Source organism: Vespula vulgaris, chromosome 2 (genome assembly GCF_905475345.1).
Source record: "Vespula vulgaris chromosome 2, iyVesVulg1.1, whole genome shotgun sequence".
In the NCBI taxonomy this organism is placed as follows: Eukaryota; Metazoa; Arthropoda; class Insecta; order Hymenoptera; family Vespidae; genus Vespula; species Vespula vulgaris.
Genome location: NC_066587.1, coordinates 1,064,894 through 1,079,076, shown reverse-complemented (window position 1 = coordinate 1,079,076; position 14,183 = coordinate 1,064,894). Strand labels below are relative to the sequence as shown.

At 26.7% G+C, this 14,183-nt stretch overlaps 4 protein-coding genes across 14 annotated transcripts; 2 read left to right on the top strand and 2 right to left on the bottom strand.

The window, feature by feature from the left end:
* Nucleotide 1: 1 nt before the first annotated feature.
* LOC127061591 (vesicle transport protein SFT2B) lies at nt 2–2,557 on the top strand. 7 transcript variants are annotated; one of them, XM_050988665.1, is made up of 6 exons: nt 2–76; nt 374–960; nt 1,106–1,123; nt 1,236–1,405; nt 1,550–1,667; nt 1,734–2,557. In XM_050988665.1, exons 2-6 carry the CDS (start codon nt 892–894, stop codon nt 1,860–1,862), a joined length of 504 nt encoding a protein of 167 aa, XP_050844622.1. In that variant the 5' UTR covers nt 2–76; nt 374–891; the 3' UTR covers nt 1,863–2,557. The 7 variants fall into 7 exon arrangements, with proteins under 7 accessions (XP_050844622.1, XP_050844621.1, XP_050844626.1 ...); XM_050988664.1 differs by having other exon boundaries at nt 11–76; nt 348–960; XM_050988669.1 differs by having other exon boundaries at nt 11–558; nt 675–960.
* A 933-nt stretch (nt 2,558–3,490) lies between these two features.
* Nucleotides 3,491–6,428, bottom strand: LOC127061593 (eukaryotic translation initiation factor eIF1). Its single transcript, XM_050988672.1, has 3 exons — nt 6,242–6,428; nt 5,539–5,696; nt 3,491–4,730 (listed from the first exon to the last, which is right to left on the bottom strand). Exons 1-3 carry the CDS (start codon nt 6,393–6,395, stop codon nt 4,584–4,586), a joined length of 459 nt encoding a protein of 152 aa, XP_050844629.1. The 5' UTR covers nt 6,396–6,428; the 3' UTR covers nt 3,491–4,583.
* An 836-nt stretch (nt 6,429–7,264) lies between these two features.
* LOC127061590 (protein Mpv17) lies at nt 7,265–8,683 on the top strand. Its single transcript, XM_050988663.1, has 4 exons — nt 7,265–7,618; nt 7,722–7,837; nt 7,953–8,174; nt 8,301–8,683. Exons 1-4 carry the CDS (start codon nt 7,534–7,536, stop codon nt 8,427–8,429), a joined length of 552 nt encoding a protein of 183 aa, XP_050844620.1. The 5' UTR covers nt 7,265–7,533; the 3' UTR covers nt 8,430–8,683.
* Nucleotides 8,684–8,831: 148 nt separating this feature from the next.
* Nucleotides 8,832–14,164, bottom strand: LOC127061582 (uncharacterized). 5 transcript variants are annotated; one of them, XR_007780905.1, is made up of 14 exons: nt 13,695–13,980; nt 12,895–13,082; nt 12,333–12,765; nt 12,092–12,246; nt 11,900–12,012; nt 11,696–11,835; nt 11,501–11,580; nt 11,307–11,430; nt 10,917–11,190; nt 10,643–10,834; nt 10,358–10,555; nt 10,166–10,248; nt 9,789–10,058; nt 8,832–9,296 (listed from the first exon to the last, which is right to left on the bottom strand). XR_007780905.1 is itself a non-coding variant. In XM_050988650.1 (14 exons), exons 3-14 carry the CDS (start codon nt 13,079–13,081, stop codon nt 9,935–9,937), a joined length of 2,103 nt encoding a protein of 700 aa, XP_050844607.1. In that variant the 5' UTR covers nt 13,082; nt 13,156–13,398; nt 13,695–13,980; the 3' UTR covers nt 9,678–9,934. The 5 variants fall into 5 exon arrangements, 4 of the variants coding, with proteins under 4 accessions (XP_050844607.1, XP_050844608.1, XP_050844609.1 ...); XM_050988650.1 differs by lacking the exon at nt 8,832–9,296 and adding an exon at nt 13,156–13,398 and having other exon boundaries at nt 9,678–10,058; XM_050988651.1 differs by lacking the exons at nt 8,832–9,296; nt 13,695–13,980 and adding an exon at nt 14,038–14,164 and having other exon boundaries at nt 9,678–10,058.
* Nucleotides 14,165–14,183: the final 19 nt, after the last annotated feature.

Sequence of the window (14,183 nt, the reverse complement as noted above, 5' to 3'; positions counted from 1 at the left end):
ATGACTTTGGAAGGTTACAATAGATCAGTCGATCGTCGTATTTCGAAGAGTAAACATCCTAGTTCTGTTATTCCGTGTTCGTTCACTTAGTTAATAATCTTTTCCGATTATTTAATATTTATTTAAATAATTTATAGGATATTTTTAATACTTTAATATATAGTTTATTAGAAATAATAATTAATAATTAATAAGGATCCGTATAATTATTTAAACAATAATGAATTTTCGAAATATTATTAAATCGACATTAATTCGTCACGAATATAATCTAATTTTTTAGTTCGAATATTTTATTAGATCGAATACTTGTATCGTATTATATCAATTATAGTTATATTTTCTAGGTTAATATCCGGCCTTTAACTTTCAGTGATGGCCACTTGGCGTCGCCATTTTATTTGTGACCACCACAGCTGTGAATCTTTATTTAATCATATGATAATATCTTATCGACGTATACCTTGATAAAATATATATGTATTTCTGCGTTTACCCGTTGATAGTAAAGAGGGCGTCTGCGATATTTATCAGTGCAACAAATTTGAGCTGGAAGTGGTAGGAAGTTCGAGGATTCTTGGAATTCGTTAAATACTATTATATACGTATTTAGGTCGTTCCTTATGTTTTATATTTAATTTTAGATAAATTAATATTGCGTTTCTTTTCTTCAGTCAAGTTCATTCCAACGAGTAACATAAGTTGACAATTATTTTATTACATAGTTCTCTCACTTCCATGAAATGTGACATACCAATTGTAATTACATTGTTCAAACGTGAATGGTTTTGCTAGATCAAAGAAATAATTATAAAATCGCTCTTAGGAAGAGTTCTTTTTTAATGTCTAAATTGAAACATACATAAATTATTCAATATTTTCTAATTAATCATGGATAAGTTAAGGAGAGCTTTGAGCGGTAAAGAAGAATGTGATGAGGAAAGTGGTATCATTACACAGGTAATAATATTAATTTTTTCTTTCATTAATGAATATTAGTTTTAAGAATATACTTCCTATTTTATGTGTATACATATATATATATCATTATTCTTATAATAATAAAATATTTATTATATTATTCGCTTACAATTTATAATGGAAGGCTGATGTTAATTTTGTGGTAAGTCTGTCTTGTCAAAAGAATGATATCATTTATGTATGACTTGCAAACTTATGTTATTATTTCTATAAGCTTAAAATATAAAAGAATATTAATCATTTCACTTTTATAGGTTATGGATCAAACGACACTGAGTTGGTCAACTCGCATAAAAGGTTTTGCAATTTGTTTTGTCATAGGCATCCTTTGTTCCTTCCTTGGATCATTCGCTTTATTTTTAAGAAAAGGACTCACAGTATTTGCGATATTTTACACATTAGGCAATATCATTTCACTAGCAAGGTAGAAATTATTGTATATAAGATTAGAGATACATACACTTTTTATTTTCAAAAATATCATAATAGTTTGTATTGTTATGATAAAATATTGCTAAGTGCTTCTATGTTTGAATTGTTCTACTTTAATAGATAATTTCCCTTACAGTACTTGTTTTTTGATGGGTCCAGTAAATCAAGTAAAAAAGATGTTTGCTGCAACAAGAGTTATTGCAACTATTTTAGTATTCATATCGATTGGTATAACATTATTTGCAGCTTTGCATGTAAGTGAAATATATGACATTTGATCATTGAAACAATTATAAGATCAAATTTTCCTTATGTTTTAGTTACATAATCCTGGTTTGGCTCTTATATTTATCATTATTCAATCTATAGCAATGACTTGGTATTCCTTATCATATATACCATACGCACGAGATGCTGTAAAGAAAACCGTTGAATCTTGTATTATGTAAACATACATTGCTTAGAAAAGAAAAAAATATTGAATACCATTGTATCAATCATATATATAAAAACCTCGAATTTTTGTACATATTTTTTGAGTGTCTCATGTTCGATATATTTTTCAAAATCAAAATGCTGTTATATAAGGTATCATTGATATATTAATGAAGTGCGCACACATTTATTTATATAGCTTAATACATGTTTATATACGTATATATATGAATATATATATGTGTGTGTGATTCGCGTTTATAAGATAATACCGTTCGATATATTTAAAAATATTTTTCTATTCTTATAATGTAAATTATATTCACACAAAGAGACATCAATCATATAACCTTAATATAATAAACTTTTTTTACAGAATTATTCTCGGATGAGATGAATATATAGTTTTTAGAAATATATTAAAAATTGTGCGAGAGATTTAAAGAATAAATCTCTCTATTCTTTATGTAGATTAAATATTAGATTCGTTTAAGTTGTTATATTAGTTTAAAGCATGATATAAAAAAAAAAAAATTAATTAAAATTGAAACGACGTTTTCCATCAAATCGGAAACCGTAAGCGGCACTGTTAGGTGCATCAACTAAAGCAGGATTTCTGTAAAGATGAAAAGTTCCATGAAGATGTGCTGGTCTTGCAGCATTTTGTTCTTCGGCTTCTTTTCCCTTCAAATAAAATGCTTCAAATTGACCGCCAGGTAATAAGATATTTTTTAAAGATTTATCGTCTGGATCATAGGCAAATGCTTGGATCATCAGACAACTGAAAAACCAAATGATCTATCAGGTTTGTATTGAAATAATACTATAACAATTAAAGATTTAGATGCATATAAAAAAAATACAAACTATCAACTTCATAACTTCAGATTCTTTACTAGATTCTCGTCAAAAATATTGTAGAAAATAAATTTATATATATTCTTTGTTTATTTAGTATTAGTTTCCTGCAATGATAATTATTATTTCATTAACATTTTTGTGACGATTATTTTTCTTAGTCACATGAATTTTAACGTAATCGCATATTAATTATTTATAAATGATTAATGTCTTTTTATAAAATACTTACGTCCGTTTTATATTTGTAACGATGAGTTTATGATCGAACTGCCATAGTAAAAGTGAAAGTCGTGTCCTCGATTATTGTATCCGGATAACAATGCCGGAACATGTTTCTATGGCTCTATATTTTAACGTCATTTTTCTTTAATATTTATCTTTCATAGTTACTTATATATATCTTCGGTTTTAAATACAAATTTTTTCTTTTTTATGATTTTAATACATATTTCAATCACAATGTAATACTTTAATATAAATAAAAATTTTAAACAAGATTAGAAATAATTGTTTAGATATCGATGAAATATTATTTTTATTTTTTCGTTGTGTCATAATAATAATAATAAAAATAATGAAGTTGAATAACAAAAAAAACATGATTTAGATATCGATTATATTTTGAAAAACATTATAGTTACAAAACATTAGTGTTTTAAAACTAGATCAATGCGTAAGCAGATACAAACAGAAAACGGATACAATAAGTCTTAAAGAATTTTGTTAAGCAAGTTGTGTTATTTTCAACGATCGAGGAAAGTTCAAATTACATATAAATTACTAGTATTAACAACTTTGTTGTTTATTGAAATTCATTTTCTAAATACTTATGTGAAATAGACACAATTTACACGATCTTATAATTATTTCAGACGATACAAATATGCAGTAATATTGTAGTAATAGTATTGTAGTAGTGTAGTAGTAGTAGTCGTAGTTGTTTAGTAGTAGTAGTGTAGTAGTAATAGAATAGTGTAGTGATAATATTATTAGTAATTTAGTAATAGTAACGTGGTAAAAATAAATAAGATAAATTGACGCATAAACTCAAGTCAAATTACTATTTATTTACTTTAGAGAACAGCCACATATTTTTATCGTGAACAATAATTTTTCTTCGATTACCGCATTAGAAAGAATATGAAACATAGCATAACATTTGAAATAACATTTGTTACAGTAAAAATTTATTCTTTAACAAATGAGAAAAAAGAAGAAAAAGAGGAAGAAAAAAAAGAAAAAAAAAAAAAAAAGAAAAAATTTTGTAATTTATATAAAATCAGAGGCACAAAATTAAAAAGATGACACCAAGAGGGCAAACATCAAGTTTGCTTTCCCTAATGTATAAACCAACGCATTCTCGTTTACATAAAGAAGCCAATCTCGAAGCCTAAGGTAACAATACTTTTCAATCTCTCTCTGAACACGTCTATAGCGCCCAGATACATACTATCTATTACTGAACCAAACCATCTGTTGCTATTTCTGTCTATCCTTTGTATACTTATCTTCTCAAAATTCTACTATTATCACTATTATTTTAAGCGTGACACCTTCATTGGATTATCTAACATAAAGCGGTAAAATATTGCTTCCTAAAATCTTAGAAAAAACGTCTGATTAGATTATTGTGCCTATATCTCGGTACTGTGTTATATAGCTTTTTTTTAGTTTTTATTTTATTTTATTTTATTATTTTTTTTATTTTTATTTATTTATTTTTTTTTTTATTGAAATATATATGTGTATATAATAAGGTATCCCACGAAGTATCAACAAGTGATAGTGACTGATACAGATAATTTAAGATGATAAGGTATTATATATTGATGAATGTGGAATTGCCTTATATAGTGGCATGGGTGGTTTGTCGATTAAAAACCATGGACTTTGAGTTGGTCAGGTTTGGCCAGACCTGACTTTGTTAACCACTGGCATATATTTTCTCGCTGGTCCCCCTGCAGCTGCAGCACCTCCCCGTACTCTGGGTGTTCAATTACTGTCCCATTGCAGGCGAACTCCTAGAAAATATTATATCCATTTTTTCCCTCTCTCTCTCTCTCTCTCTCTTTATATATATATATACATATCAAAGGATAAAGTTAGATCTACAAACAGTCATCTTATAAATTTTAATCTTTCTTGATTGATCAAATCTAATTAAATAAGCATTAATTAATTTGCACGTGTTGTATGTCAGTATTGCAAAAAATATACATTTTTATGCAAATATACTTTTAAAAGTATATTTTTAATCTATCATCAATCAAAACATTTAAATGCAAAAGAAAATTTTTTTAATTTCTAATTTCATTACTTAATTATATATATTATATCTTTACAATATATACAACTCTTGCTTATAAATGGCCAAACAATTCTATTATCATACAGTGATTATTCTTTATCTGTTCATTTGTATGACTTGCAGAAAATAATTTAATAGTATTTCCCAGATGATCCTTTTATAATAACTGGATAAACACTACTATTAATCTTGTTTTGTTGAAACTCCTGTCAATTATTTTTAAAAGGAGGAAAAAGAATTGAAAAATTCATTAAATTATTACGTCTAAATATCTGCATTTAAAAATTATTAATACAGATATCCTTTATGTATAATATCAATATAAATAAGAATCAATGATACTGTTATTAACTAAAAGGTACACATTAAATATAAAAATAAAATTAGTTTACGTTCTTACTGCCAGCTGTCAGTTTCCAAGGTTTATTTGCATCAATTCTATTTATAGCACTTAGCAAAAGTTAAAAAGTGACTTCACAATAATAAATACAAAACTAATAGCTCTGTAGAATAATATTTACCTTTTTACATGCTCGTACTATTTTTCTCAAGTCATATTCAGAAGAAAGCCCCTGTACCGTTGTTAAGGTCTTACGACCATTCCGCTGTTGGATCCTTATATGCACGAGACCGTCTTGGACATCATCATCTGAACCCTTGATTGCATCTGCAAAGGGGTCTAGAAAAAAAAAAAATTAAAATATACATTAGATCATAATCAATCATTCTTGACAGATCAAATTTCTTCAAAGTAATGACCATTCTGTTATCTCATATCAAAATGGTGATTATATACACACATATATATACACATACATACATATATATACATATATATTATGTGTATATGTATATATATGAATATGCATGATATATATATATATATACATATATATATATATAACAGAAATTATATTAGGAATTTTTTATTCTTTTTCTCTTTTTCTTCCTTTTTTTCTCTCTTCAAAGTTCATCGATAAAATATAACAAAGAGAGAGAGAGAGAGAGAGAGAGAAAGAGAGAAAGAAAAAAAAAGAAAGAGATAAATAAACATAAAAAATAAATGATAAAAGATGAGAACGAAGATTAAATAATTAAATGAAATACGTAATGAAAATGACTCGATTGCACACTATGATGCAAAGACGCTATCATCGCCATTTTGTCGTATCTATCTCGTCGAACAGCAAGGTATATTTGTAATATGAAAAATGTTATATTTACCGAATGTGTTGAGATTCTGGATGGACATACGACAAACAAAATATATCCCTCGGAGATATAGAACTGCAAATTGCAAGTGCAGTTGAAGAAAATGACGGATGACGTAGGATAACTGTGACACTGCGCAAGGATACTGCCTAAAGCCGAAAAACATTCTACGGAGCCTGAATCAAACCGGAAGTTAAGTTCCATTTGTCATGAACCCCGATGGGTGGGGTTGCGCCTGCGTTCTTCTATTCACCCAGCATTTGCCGCATGATCAAAGAAACTCTTCGCCTGATTGGTCCAACGAAATTCTAGATACATAGGATATTTCTTTCAAAATATTACTCAGAGAACTTTGTTCTGTCTCTCTCTCTCTCCCTCTATCTCTTTCTTTCTTTCTTTCTTTCTCTCGCTCCCTTTTTCTTTTCCTCTTTTTTCACCTCTCTATCCATCCCCAAGAAAAGTTCTATAACTTTTATTTAAATATCTAGAATATTTTAAGGTTATGAGAATATCCATCGAAAATGCGATATCGGATTCTTATGTTTCTTTTTTAATCGAAAACGATGCATAATAGATTAGAAATTTGGATTAATCGAGATTTTTTTCTTTTTTTTTTTTTTTGTTTAATTTGCCAACAATCTTTAATTAGATAATATTCTTTGAAATAAATCTATTATCGTTTCTAATGATCTCAAACGAAATATTGGAGAATGCGCAAAAGTCCAAGGCTGTTAAGGTTGACTATTACTAATCAAAATATTTGACATTGAATGGATAATTTTTTTCTTTTTTTTGCTTATTTTTAATATGATAATAGGAGGATTAATAATGCGAATCCTTAGATCTTTAGTAATTTTCAATATCGATTTATCGTTAATTAATAAATTATTTAATTAATAAATTAATAGTGTTTCTTAAAAAATTGTAATATACATATAATGCTTATATTACGTACTGTTAAATAATTAAATAATATTTCACCGCGTTGACGACGTAAGATTATGCATACTTTCTTTCTTGCGATATTGCGCATGCGCTGAAATAGTTATAAATATTAAATAAATGCTTATAATCATTTATTGAAAAAGGATTTACATGTAATAAAAGTTTATCGAGAAATTTTTTTGCTTCTTATCTTTAATATTTGATTTAATACGTCAGTTGTTATATACAGTGTTTTTATGTAATGTAGTACAATCATTCAAATATGCTGTCTAATATGAATCTAGGAATAGGTTAATCAGTAGTTATTCTTCAGTCTTATTAAATGTATCATTGAGAATCTCTTTATTATAAGTTATATTATGAGTATCAATATGAGAATTATTTTTAAATCATATCAAAAATTATTGTCAAAGTATCCAGTGAGAATTCAAGCAATACAAGCTGGTAATAATACATCCTGTTCCTTTTTTGTATTGGTTTTACTATAATATATCTTATTCTTTTTTTTATTATTATTAATTATTATTAAACTTTTTTGACAATGCAGGTATTTTAATGGGACTAGGCGATCAATTAGCACAGAATTTAATAGAACGAAGAAAATTTAAAGATTTAGATTTTGCAAGAACTAGTCATTTTGCTAGTATTGGCTTTTTTATAGCCGTGAGTAGAGCAAAATTTTATTTAAAGAAATTCTATAATTTGTGACAATTGTAATGAATATTTTATAAGTAATGATAAGAGTTATTAGAATGTTTTTTTTTTATTTTTTTATCAGGGTCCAGCAACTACAACATGGTACCGTATATTGGATAAATATATTGGTTCCAAAGGAGGAGTTATAGTTGTGAAGAAAGTTTTATGCGATCAACTACTTTTTGCTCCTACTTTTTTAAGTATTTTACTCGTTTCTATCGGATTATTACAAGGGAGTAATATCAATAGTTTAAAACATAAATTGGAAACTAGTTACTTTGAAATACTAATAAATAATTATAAGGTAACAAATATTTCTTTTTTTCTAAATAATTATAGTACATTTAAAGTGTACTATTATTTTAATTAATCATATATATATATATTATGCGAAGTGAAATTTTTTAATTTTTATTTTTTATTATTCTAGATTTGGCCAATGGTACAGTTAGTCAATTTTTATTTTATTCCATTACAGTATCAAGTATTACTTGTACAATCAGTTGCATTATTATGGAATACATATATTTCCTATATAACTAATACAAAAGTAAGATAATAAGTATCTATAATGAAATTAATATTTTAAAAATTAAAGAAATTATCTTTTTTATTTATCTTCATAAATAAATAAGAATGGAAGACTACGGGTAGTATGGATTAGATGATAATTCCTTAGATTACTAGGATGACACAAAACATCAAAAAGATTTAATATGTGCTTTTAAAAATGATTGTGCTACTATAATTGCTTGTACATTCCAATAAAGATATGTATCTGCATTAACCATATAATATATTATGTAACATATACATACTCAGAAATATTTTTTATGCTCTTCTAAATATATACAAAATCATGATTAATAAAAGGGTCAAATAAATGCAAAAGTATATTGAAATAAGGCATCATACTTTCAATTTTTATAATTATTTATATTTATCTTTTCGAAAAATTTAGATAGTTATGAAAATTGTATAATTACAGGATAGCTTTAATTTTTGTCTTTATTAATTACGCATTATATGTCTTTCAGATATAATTCTTTTTATAAAGTTAGCACCACAGTAAATACCATATTATTATCATAAATTGAATACGAAAAATTAAGCAAGAAGTAATTTGTTTAATTAGATGTTACTTTCTAGCAGTAACTTAGATTTTAATTATATAATTTTCTATATAAATATCAATATAAAAACAATATTATTTTTTATTGTGTAGCACATAATATACATTTAGATCTCGATATACTATTAAGAATAGTCACAAACAATATTCGTGACATAACTTTTATATAAAAAACAATTCGAATTAGATAAAAATCTTGAAAAGAGGGAAGTACTTTCTTTTTGTAATCGTTCTTCTAACTTTCTTTTCTTTTCTTTTTTTTTTCAATTCAAGTTCTTTTTGGTAGACAAATTCCTGAAATAGAAACGCTAGATAAAATATTATAATATCTTGATTTAATTTTCACAAAAAGATATTACAAATGTTTACAAGTATCAATAACATTGTTAACTGTTCTATATGTAAAAAAAAAAGAAAAAAAAGAGAGAAAAAAGAAAAAAAAAAGAAGATAATACTATTTTACATTTCATGCAATCAATTTAATACAAGAAAGAGGATTGTTTCTCGTATTGTTGCATATTATAATATAATTTTGGACATTTTTAAAAACATAAATATTGGAAATGCATTTATATATCTAATCTAATCTAATCACCAATATTTACAACTAATAATATACATAAAAAAATGTGTGAATATATCATACAAATAAAATCAAATAAAAAGATATTTTACTTCTTTTCTTTGTTTTTTTTTTTTTTTTTTCTTTTATCAACTATAAATATGTCTTAACTTTATGCCTGTGGCTGTATTTTTCTTTGATTATATATAGCAAAATTTTCAAACCTGTACGCGTTGTACTATTAAAAAAGTAAGTTCTTCAAAGAACCTTCTAAGCATATACATCTGTTAGTTTCTTTCCTTTTTCTTTTTTTTTCTTTTTTTTTTATGTAATATGTGAAATATAACAGATGGAGCTTATTAATCAAAAGCTACACAATAATTTCTTTTTGCAAAAATGTTTCGATATCTACTCGACAAATAGGACAACGTTTGTTGGTGCATAACCATTGGTCGACGCAATCTATGTGGAATAAATGCATACATGGAAGCCTCCTACAAAGAATAAGGAAAGGATCAATATATAATTCAATAAAATTAGCATGGTGTCTTACAATATATTGGAAGAAAAAATAAAGATAATAAAATAAAATAAAATTTACCTCACACTTTCACAATCTTCAAATTCTGATAAACATATTGTACACTTTTCAATTGCATCTTCACCATTTTCTACTTTTTTTACCTAAAAATAAGGAAAAATTGTATTTGTTAATTTCATTTCATCGTACGGATCATTTGCATTAATTAAAAGAAATGAAAAAAAAAAAAAAAGAAAAAAATCGTTTACCTACCCGTTTGTATTTATGTGGGAATGTGTGACTTTCGATAGATTCTTGAGTGGCACCATAACTTATATGAGCCATACGACGTAAATCAACGATTCGCATGTAATTTTCAAGACGTGCAGACATATGCCTTGGTTGATGTAATATTAAATCTGGTAAACCTGCTGTAGATGGTAACGTATTTCCACGTGTTATAGATGTATGCTGTATACAAATATAGAAAACATATCAAATATTGTTTATTAGAGACACATTGCATTTCACAATTAAAATTTATATATCAAATCTTACCAAGTTTGGAGAGAAACTTATATGAAGATGATGCATACGTGAAGGCATTATATGAACATGATGCATACGCTGAGGTATTTGTGGATGTGTATCATAATGATACATATGATGATGAACGTGTTGATGAACTGGTATTGATGTCATCATATCCTGAGAAGGTTCCATTTCTTCTACATCACTTAAATGGTTTACCTGCATATATGTACATAAGTATGTGTGTGTGTACATATATATAAATTATATTAATTTGTAAGTACTATCATATATTTTTTACCATCATAGTTGGTGCACAAGTAGGAGCAAAATTTGGTGGTCCTCTTGCTTCTGGATGACTGTAAACAGTTGGTTGTTGGGGTGGTGGTAAGACTCTAGACGGTAATAATCGTGGTGGTATAAGAGAAGGCGAGATATAATTCTCAGCAAATGGAACAGCATCACTTCCATTGCAATGAGTAGTTGAATGAATATGAGTTGGAGGAAAACAATTCCCATAAGTATGTTCATGTTCTGCGGTTTGATTTATATGCGTATTCTGTGGCATACAACTGCTATTTAAAAAAGAAAAATAATTAATATTATTAATTTACCAAAAAATGACAAGTGTACAGAAAACATTAAAAAAAAATAAAAAATAATAATAATAATAATAATAAATAAAACTAACGTATGATGCGATGAAGATCTTGGATAAAGTCTTCTTCTATGAACCTCTTGAACACGTTGTTGATTCATCCATAATCTTTCTTGTACAGGATGCATACGAGAAGATGTAGTTCCTGTTGTTGTATCTATAAATAAATAAATATATATATATAATTTATAGAATTAAATATGTAAAAAAGTAAAACAAATTTTTACCTCCTAGCGTACTATATCTTGAATGTAAAGTTGGAGTTCGATGACGATAATACATATGTCGATTGTGATACATATGCGTTCTATGATGTGCAGCAGGATCATGCAAATAAAAGACATTTTTTAACTACAATATTATAATAAATTAAATGAAATACAATTTAGAAATAACTATGTTATATTAATGTTACTATTTACCTTTGAATGTGTTCTCCTGTCCATGGATTTACTGGATTGTTAAATGACGTAGATGTAGGTGGTGGTTCTTCATCAGATTCTGCGGTTAAGTCAACCAAAGTGACTGTACGATTTTCTTCAGTGTCATTTTGTACAGAATTCTAGAAATAATAATTATAATGTACAATGACGGTATAAAAAAAAAAGATGTTTTTTTTTGCTTACTTCATTATGATTTACAGTTCCAAGTACTTCTATAGATCCATCTTCATCGTCACTATCGCTACTGGATGACCAGTCCAATTGTAAATCTGGTGCTGATGGAGCATCATCAATTCCTATTTTTGAAGAAATATTTCATTTAATATGAATGAAAGATTATAAGAATTTATACAAAGTATATATAAGTGATCATACTTGATGATTGAGCTATATTTGTATGTGCTTCTTGAGAGTTTATTACAGTAGATAAATCAGAATGACATAAATTGTTAGATTCATTGACATTTCTATTTTCAACAGTCTGTAAAGCACCATTAACACCATTAATATGTTCTGATGATTTCACGGAACTGTAAATAAAGATAGAAAATATATGTCTTTAGAGATTAGAAATTGCAGTCCTTAATCGCTATTAATTTATTTATGCACATTTTACCTGTTAGAATTGTAATAATCTGATGTTCTAGACGGTCCAGCTATATTGAAGTTATCTACTTGTTGATCAGTTCTACGTTTTTGTTCATCATTTTCTTTTTTTTTATGTTTCACCGATCCATCTTGATCGTGTAAAATTCTTTTATGTCTATAAGTGTCGCCAGTTCTATCTTCTCTAGCACTATTCAACTGACGTGTAACTGATTCTTTCTTAAAAGTTCTCTCTTGTCTGTTTTGGCACATATCACAATTTAAAGTATCAGTTTGCCAATATTCATTGGAATTACCATTCGTATTAGATGTAATGTAGCCTCCGAACATAAAACTATTTTGTGAACTAGCATGCGCCGTATCATTATATGATTCCATAGGTGCTACCTCTGATTCTTCGATATCACTTTCTGCAAATAAATGTTCGTACTCCATCTCATTTCCTAAAAAGATAAAAATGATGAAACTTTATTGTTTTAAGTAAAAAAATATATATTAAATATAAAAAACATATAAAAAAATGTAAAAAAATGAATAAATAAAATACACGATTTCTTTATAAATGTCATTACCAGAAGTAAAACGAGATTGCGGAGATGGATCAACTGTAGACGAGAATGCAGTATCAAATATATCAGCTAAAGAAGTAGAATTAGCTTCTACCGACCCAGTCGTTGATTCTCCGTTAAATAGATCAGCCTGCTGTTCCTCTACTTTGCTTTTATGCCATAAATTTCCGGAATTTGAACTATCTTCCATTCTATAAAATAAAGAAAAACCTTGATACCATATCAAATATAAATAATTTATAATTAAATCGTTGTACAACGTACTTTGCAAACGTTCAGATAAAAGACCAGCTTTTCTAATTCATCTCTTTAGTTTTTAGCTTTCATTTATAAAAAACCAAGCGTTACACACAAAACACGTATGTATCACATTTTACTATTACATATAATCAACAATAAGTTTATTAATTTAGTATATTAAATTGAATTATGATCTTTCCACGTATGTACTGGATCATTTCTATTTTATTATCAATTTAGAAAGCACAGGAAAAATATTAACGAGTACTGAAAATATAAATATTTTATTTCTATAATTTCACAAAAGCAATTTACTATAATTCTTGTTAAATATAGAAAGTAATTATAAACAATTGAGGAAAATGAAGCATATTGCATATTAATAAAGAAATCAGATAATAAAGAAAAATTATAAGGAATATTTTGAAAATATATTTTTTTAGATTTTAACAAGATAATACTTTTATATTTATTGTTATTTTTATAAAAGTATTAATCTCTTAGAAATATTTAAAAGATAAATAATAAACAGTGACCGATTAACGTAAAAAATAAAAATATACCTTGCAGAGCCCTATAAAACGTGGAAAGTAGCTTTCACCACGCCATTTTCATCAAATATAATTTAGTTACTCTACAAATTGGATTCTCGTTCTACACACTAGCATAGAAATTTTTTTTTTTTTCTTTTATATAGTTTGGTTATATCTAAATATCAAGATCTACATTAGAATTTAGAAAAAGAGGTAAGGGAACTTCGTGTGTCAATAATAACATTAAAAGCGAAATGAACTTGTGTAGATCGTTTCTTTGGTAATATACATTTGGCAACTATGATATCATCAACTGTAACTTTTATCATAGACGTGATATATAACAGATCTTTCATGTTATGAAATTTCTTACCTCAATAAACTGAAATACCGACGTGTATCAAACGCTAGTTAGAACGTGAATATGCTCTTACATTTAATCAATTCAGGATGTTCCCAAATTGAAACGTGAATAAAAGAATGAAAATTTGAAAAAAAAAATTACTAAAAATAGAAATT

What these genes read in the sequence shown, in the direction of transcription:
- LOC127061591 (XM_050988665.1), top strand. Translation starts at nt 892, where the DNA reads ATGGATAAGTTAAGGAGAGCTTTGAGCGGTAAAGAAGAATGTGATGAG. An exon ending in AATATCATTTCACTAGCAAG is followed by an intron (nt 1,406 to 1,549) that starts GTAGAAATTATT and finishes TTTCCCTTACAG; the next exon opens with TACTTGTTTTTTGATGGGTC. An exon ending in CATTATTTGCAGCTTTGCAT is followed by an intron (nt 1,668 to 1,733) that starts GTAAGTGAAATA and finishes CTTATGTTTTAG; the next exon opens with TTACATAATCCTGGTTTGGC.
- LOC127061582 (XM_050988651.1), bottom strand. Translation starts at nt 13,081, where the DNA reads ATGGAAGATAGTTCAAATTCCGGAAATTTATGGCATAAAAGCAAAGTA. An exon ending in ACAGGAGAACACATTCAAAG is followed by an intron (nt 11,581 to 11,695) that starts GTAAATAGTAAC and finishes TGCACATCATAG; the next exon opens with AACGCATATGTATCACAATC. An exon ending in AGATCTTCATCGCATCATAC is followed by an intron (nt 11,191 to 11,306) that starts GTTAGTTTTATT and finishes TTTTTTAAATAG; the next exon opens with CAGTTGTATGCCACAGAATA.
- LOC127061590 (XM_050988663.1), top strand. Translation starts at nt 7,534, where the DNA reads ATGAGTATCAATATGAGAATTATTTTTAAATCATATCAAAAATTATTG. An exon ending in GTATTGGCTTTTTTATAGCC is followed by an intron (nt 7,838 to 7,952) that starts GTGAGTAGAGCA and finishes TTTTTTTATCAG; the next exon opens with GGTCCAGCAACTACAACATG. An exon ending in TACTAATAAATAATTATAAG is followed by an intron (nt 8,175 to 8,300) that starts GTAACAAATATT and finishes TTATTATTCTAG; the next exon opens with ATTTGGCCAATGGTACAGTT.
- LOC127061593 (XM_050988672.1), bottom strand. Translation starts at nt 6,395, where the DNA reads ATGTTTTTCGGCTTTAGGCAGTATCCTTGCGCAGTGTCACAGTTATCC. An exon ending in CCAGAATCTCAACACATTCG is followed by an intron (nt 5,697 to 6,241) that starts GTAAATATAACA and finishes TTTTTTTTCTAG; the next exon opens with ACCCCTTTGCAGATGCAATC. An exon ending in TAGTACGAGCATGTAAAAAG is followed by an intron (nt 4,731 to 5,538) that starts GTAAATATTATT and finishes AATATTTTCTAG; the next exon opens with GAGTTCGCCTGCAATGGGAC.